Source organism: Petaurus breviceps, unplaced genomic scaffold (genome assembly GCF_028583685.1).
Source record: "Petaurus breviceps papuanus isolate PSGF00001 unplaced genomic scaffold, PetGlider_PUasm1.0 172, whole genome shotgun sequence".
In the NCBI taxonomy this organism is placed as follows: Eukaryota; Metazoa; Chordata; class Mammalia; order Diprotodontia; family Petauridae; genus Petaurus; species Petaurus breviceps.
The window spans coordinates 2,088,183-2,094,561 of record NW_027185755.1 but is presented as its reverse complement, the minus strand read 5'-3'; the positions used below and the strand labels follow the sequence as shown (position 1 = coordinate 2,094,561).

The window sequence follows — 6,379 nt, the reverse complement described above, 5'->3', positions numbered from 1 at the left end:
AAGGTCTGGAGATGCCCACCTATTATTTCCGCACCTAGGTTCCCCCACCCGCCATCTTTGCTCCAGCTTCGGCTCGTCCCACCCTCCTGTCACTCAACCGCTCCTTTCCCCGCCCCCAATAACCGTCGCTACCTTCGGTTTCCATAGGGAAGCGTGGGGATGAGGCAAGGGTAGAGTCTTCTCCGTCTCCTGATTGGCTGCGAGGGTTGCCCCTCCCCCCAGCCCTACGACCCCTCAGTGGCCGCCGGTTCCACAAGCTCATTGGTTCACTGTGTGGCGCGAGGAGGTAGCCAGCTGGGGTCCAGCGAAGCCTCTCGCGGTGGGGTTAGGTCAAAGGTGGGAGAGCTTCCCTTCTCCCCTTCCCCACTCGGCGCTGATTGGCCAGCCGGGCGCTCGCACGAGGTGCGAGGGGGAGGGGCAGGGGTGGTGGGCGGGCGTCGTTGGTCGCCTAGGCCGGGCGTGAGCCGGAGAGCGAGGCGCTCGGCAGTGGTAGTCACGAGCTGGGAGGCGGCAGCGGCCCGTGGGTGAGAGGGAGCCATGAAGCACTGTGAGGTAAGGAGAAACAGACTCATCCACTGGGAAGGGGGGCAGAGGAGAGGAAGGGCAAGGAGACGTGGAGGGCGCCACCAGCGCCCCGGAGACTCAGGATCGAGAAGACCCCTGTCACACACCAAAAAAACCCCAACCACAACCCCGAACAGTGCAAACCTTAAATAGCCCCGTGACCCCAAACCCTAACAGCCCCATGCCCTGAGGCTGAGAGATACGCAGGCGCAGTTAGAGCACCAATTACCTCCACACACACTGCTCCATCTTAGTGCGCATGTTCTGGGAGGTGGGGGACGCGGCATTTACGACCTGGGGGGCAGGGGTGGAGGGTCCCTGCGCTCGATGTTTGGTGGCTCTTGGTGTGCAAGAAGCAGGTTTTAGCTCTCCGAGCTGGAAGGGTCTCTCCTTGTAAGGAAGGAGAAGCTGAGGCCCAGAGAAGGGAAATGACTGGCCCCAGGTGACACTGCTGATGCACAGCGACGAGCCTGGGGTTTGGGTCTAGGTGTCTTGAACCCACTTTCCCCGTACCATTGCTTCTCCGGCTCATCTCAGGCAGCGAGTTGATCAGTATGCGTTGATTGATCCTATGCTGGTTCTGAGGAGGTAGCAGTCTCCAGATCCTGGGAGGAGGTGGGAGGGAAGGGAACTTATACCAAGCATGCTGCCCCTTGTACCTTATCAACTTTTACCTCTCCCACCTTTGTACACCTTTTATTTATCCCTACTCCTGGACTGTACATATCTTAGGGGGAAGGTGATCGCAGAACCTTGTCGGTGGCGTCTCCAGACTTGTCCTGGCTGATCAGTACACTTGATAAGCCTTCCTGGTGATCTTAACATCTCAGTATGTCAGCCAGGCCAATCTGCTCCTGTCAAAATTCATAAAATGAGGCCCACGGTGGGAAGTAGTTTGTCTGAGGTCTAGGCTAGAACTTCGGGTCTTGGGGGTGTTATCTCAGGCTGAAGTTACTACAAGTGAAGCCATCACGATTTAGACCTTTCCCTTTTCATATGGTTATGGGTTTTAAAGCATGAGGGGATCTTAGAGATCTTCTAATCTGATTTCCTCATTTATGGGAAATAGAGGCCCAAAGTCACATAAGTAGCAGAACTGAATTCAGATATTCCAGGTTTCTTTTATACACTCTGTACACTGTCTCTTGATTGCTCAGTCTAGGACTTCTAATATTATGTATCTGTCATCATTATGTCAGTCTAATGGATTGTAGGATCATAGATTTAGAGTTGGAAGATCTTAGAGGTCATCCAATTTAACCCCATTTCATTTTACAGGTGAAAAAACTGAGCCTGGGAGAGGTTAAGTTATACAGTTAGTAAGTCTGAGGCAGGATTTGAACCTTTAGTCTTTCTGATTCCAAGTCCAGTATTGTATCCTCTATACTTTGCCTTTATTTTTTTGGGAGATGTGATTACTGCTATCCTTTCCCTTTTAAAACAATTTTGTGAGAATTCCTCTTATAGGTCCTTAACTATTTTTTATTCATTAGTAAGGTTAAAGGCAGCTAGGTGGGCACCAGGAGTCAGGAAGACCTGAGTTCAAATGCAACCTTAGACACTTATTAGACTGTGTGGCCCTGGGTAAGTTACTTAACTCGATTTCTCTCAGTTTCTTCATCTGTAAAATGAGCTGGAGAAGGAAATGGCAAACCACTCACCGTATATCTGCCAAGAAAACCCCAAATGAGGTAACGAAGAGTTGGACACAACTGAAACAACTGAGCACCTAGATTAAGGGGTTGGATAAGATTTCAAAGTTCACTTAACTTTGTAATTGTTATGTCTTCCTAAAATAGTTTCCTTCTCCTTTTCTTTGTCCTTGTCCTTCTCCTTTTCTTTGTCCTTGTTGTAACATTTGCAAAAAAAAGTAAAAAAGTAAATTGACATGTAGAATTCATCATATATGCTAAAGTTAATTAGCCTGCTTTTGGGTTTTGTTGTAGTTAATACCATTGAAATTAAAATAGTTCCCCCTACACAGGGTATAATCACACAGAAGACATTACACTCACCTACAAATAGTTCGATTTCTGTTTTCGAACAATGAGAGATCACTTGGTTCCTTTTAAGAAAGAGATTTGTACCCATTGTTCAGAATGACTGAACCTTGACAGGATCTGGGGGAAAAATGTATTATTATTTGCTGATAATTCATCAATATCTGAATGTGTTCTTGCCTGCTGAGAGGCGATAGCATTCTTAGGTTCTGTAGTTTATAGAGAAGCCTGTGAGTCACCGGCCCCTCAAGTTGGCAATCACAGAATCACTTAGAGCTAGACTTTCCCAGACAGATTTGCCTGTGGAACAATTTGGGGTTAGGTCTTGATGGAATTCATAAATCCAAAGGATCATAGCAGAGAGGATATGTAGCTTTTAAAACCACTCATAGCTGTTAAAGTTGGATGGAATCTTAGAAGGCTCCCCTTATTTTACAGTTGAAGAAACTGCAGGCCTAAGAGGTTAAGTAACTCCTAAGGTTACACAGCTAGTAAGAAGTTGAGCTGGGAAGAGCACCCAGGTCCTCTGACTTCTAAGCCTTCATTTTGTCTAGATGCCTTTATCCTCTATAATAAAGGAGAGATTGAGGAAATTTTAGAGCAAAGTAGGGGAAAGTAAGCCTATTTTCATACAGAAAAATTGCTTCAAAGAATGAATTTTTTTTTTACCCACTTTAATATTTCTGGTGCTTAACAGAGTAGGAACTTAATAAATGTTTGTTGAAGGAATGACTTTCAATGAAAGTATTATTCTTGACAGCTCATTATAGGGTGAATATAATGTCTTGAGGTGACAGGAGTCCAAGTTATGGGAGAATCTTTTGAAGGTACTAGGGTTGTTTATCCTGGAGAAGAGGAGAGAAGGCTTAGCTAGGGGTAAACTTTCTTCAAGTTTTGGAGGGCTGTTGTGTGGAAGAGTTACTGGACTTGTTATGATTGGTTTACAGAGGGCAGAACTAACAGAGACAGGGAGATCTTGAGAGGTAGGTTTTGTCTAATAGAGAGGTTGAAAAATAATATGGATCACCTTTTGGCAGTAGTGGTTATTGTCTGAATACAGTTTGGAAAGTGAAGATTCAGGTCAGCCTCTTCATTTTAAATATGAAGAAACTGGGGCCCAGAGAGTGACTTGCCCAGGATTTCATAATTAGTTATTAGGAGTGCCAGAACTAGAACGAATTTCCTAATCTGTGTGCTTTCCATTATATCGTACTGTTTTTGGTGGCTAAAGTGAAAACTAGTATTTCTGCCTTGAATGCAGACTATTACTTGGGCCCAGAAGTGTCATTAATTGTTCAGTGGAATAAACCAAATGTTAGAAAACCAGCCTTGGTGGAAAGGGTGCTTTGTTTGAGTCAGGACATCTTGTATTCATGTTGTCAATTTTGACAGTAGCTATGTGACTCTGTGTGCCTCCAGTATCCTATTTCTAAAATGGGTGCTAACAATACCTGAGTCACCTAACTTGTGGTTGTTTTGAGAAAAATGTTTTGTAAACCTTGAAGTGCTATATAAATGTGTCCTCTCCCCCCCACCCTGCCCCCATCTCCTACTTTTGATTATTATTGTATAATAAAAAATGTGGACTAGATTGGAACATACTGTGATCTTTGTGTGTAGAGTGATGCTAGAGTTGGGTTTAGAGTCACCTTAGGATAAAAATATAGGGTGAAGTTGTTTATCTCACACTGAAAGAAATTGGCTTTAAAAAATTGCTTTTCCCATCTCCAGATGGAGAATATAACTCTTAATAGTAACTGGCTAAATGGTTTGCTACATCTTGTCAATGAGCTCATGATCATCTCTAAACAATTTTGAGAAGCTTTTGAGAAGCCCCTGTCCGCTTTCTCTAGTCCAAACTATGGATCTTCATTTCCTGCTACTTTTCACAGCAGTAGGCAGCTAGGTGGTACAGTGGATAGAATGTCAGATCTGGAGTCAGTTCAAATGTGACCTCACACTCTTCCTAGCCGTGTCACCCTGGGTAAGTCACTTAATCCTGTTTGCCTCAGTTCTTCATTTGTAAAATGAACTGGAGAAAGAAATGGCAAACCACCCCAGTATCTTTGCCAAGAAAATCCCAAACAAGTTCTTGAAGAGTTGTATGTGACTGAAATGACTGAACACACAAGGCTCTTATCAACTAAAGTTGAAAAGTTTGAAAAGGTACCATAATATTTTGTGTTTACACATATTTTTGTATTCTCCAATCCTTCCTCAATTTTAAGGATTTTAAAAAGTGCTCCTCACATTTTTGTCCATTTAGCAGGGGGATCCTGTTTCTGTAATAACCCTTCAAGGCCCTTGCTGGGAGGAACAGGGATTCAACCAGAATTTTACTCTTGAGTCCCTTTTTATTTTCCTTTTTTTTTTTAAGTGAAAGTTGCTTTTTGTTTTTATGTAAATCATTTCTGATAGTAAAAGCCAGAAACTTCTCCTCCCTGCTCTATTGGAACTCCTCCCACTCCCTGTAAAACTATCTGATACAGTGGTTTGCCTAATGCGTGCATTGGTCTGTTTGAGGACTTGCACTTCTCTGCCATTAAGGAGGAATCTTTCTGTCTTAAGGCCCCCTTTGGGGCCTTTTGGGCAGATGGCAAATTATAGGGGTTTATATTGTTGGGCCAGGAAGAAGAGGGGATCAGGATCTTCTGCTTTGTGAAGTGGCTGTGGAGCAAGTCACTTCAGCTCTTTGAGCCTTAGAGTCCTCTCACAGTGAAGGATTTGGTTCATACTAACCTCTAAAGCTGTTCCATTTTAAAAAGCTCACTGTTCAATGAACAGTATGTATGGTGTGTGCCACAGGCCGCCTTGGGGTTGAAAAGTTTGTGGGTTCTGGCCTAGGGACATTCCTAGAGTTGAGAAGGATGTGTCCTGCTGCTTGTAAGCAGTTCAGGGGAGCTGGTGGAAGTGAAAATACTGCTCAGAGCAGACACTGCAGGAACATTTGCACCTGTCACTGACTCTGTAAGGAGATATATTCTGGGATATTAATATTGCAATCTCCAGACCTGCTTCACCAGCAAGCTCAGCAGCCCTTCTCAGTAAATAACATTTTAAACTCCTATCAAAACATCAGAGATAGAAGAAAGTATTTGTTACCTGAGTATGTATGGTACATTTTCAAGGATGAAGATTTCAACTCTGGCAGATTATGTCACAGCCTAAAGAATCCTAGTGCTTTTAGCACAGAAATTGGTTACTGCAGGAAGGCCTTTGTCAAATCGTTGTCATAGGATGCTAAAACTGGAAAGGAACTATAAGGTTATGTGGTCCAACCCCCCTTATTAAACTTAGACTTGGACTTAACATCTTCTTGTTGGCACTGACACAGGCAGCTGAAAATTTCTCACTGAGGTTATTCTAATACTCAGACTTCTTGTAGTAGGGAAATACATGGCCATGTGAGTATGTTTGGAGTATGGTAGCAGGTTCTATGTTACCTGTAAAGTCTTTAGCCAGTAAGTGACTCCTTAAAGCAGTTTGCTCAGGTAGATGGAACACATTTCTTGGAATAGTGCTGGATATAAATTAGACAGTTAAAAGCATGTCTTATAATTGTAGTGGAAAGTGTAGAAAAGGTTGATGGATTTGATGACCTTTAAGGTGATCCTGTGACTTTGTGTCAGGAAGTCAAGGTAATATACTGCCCTTAGGGCAGTGATAGTCCTGCTTTCTCTTCTCTGTATGTAGACTGTTGTAGTCACTTCTGGGTGCCACATTTTAGGGATGACACTGACAAACCAAAGTTTGTACAGAGGAGGGTGACGAGAGAGAGAGAGAGAGAGAGAGAGAGAGAGAGAGAGAGAGAGAGA

The 6,379-nt window shown here is 43.8% G+C and overlaps 1 protein-coding gene and 1 long non-coding RNA gene across 2 annotated transcripts in view; one reads left to right on the top strand and one right to left on the bottom strand.

Annotated features, from left to right (window-relative positions):
- The first annotated feature begins 337 nt into the window (after nt 1-337).
- TECR (trans-2,3-enoyl-CoA reductase) overlaps nt 338-6,379 on the top strand; it is a 36,388-nt gene continuing 30,346 nt past the window's right edge. The window contains exon 1 of the mRNA XM_069082907.1: nt 338-552. Coding sequence (XP_068939008.1) covers nt 538-552 — 15 coding nt within the window. The 5' untranslated portion in view covers nt 338-537. The remainder of the gene's footprint in view (nt 553-6,379) is intronic.
- Nucleotides 1,255-6,379, bottom strand: part of LOC138157371 (uncharacterized) — a 22,589-nt gene continuing 17,464 nt past the window's right edge. Inside the window, exon 3 of the long non-coding RNA XR_011167376.1 lies at nt 1,255-1,418. This is a non-coding gene — a long non-coding RNA (uncharacterized lncRNA). The remainder of the gene's footprint in view (nt 1,419-6,379) is intronic.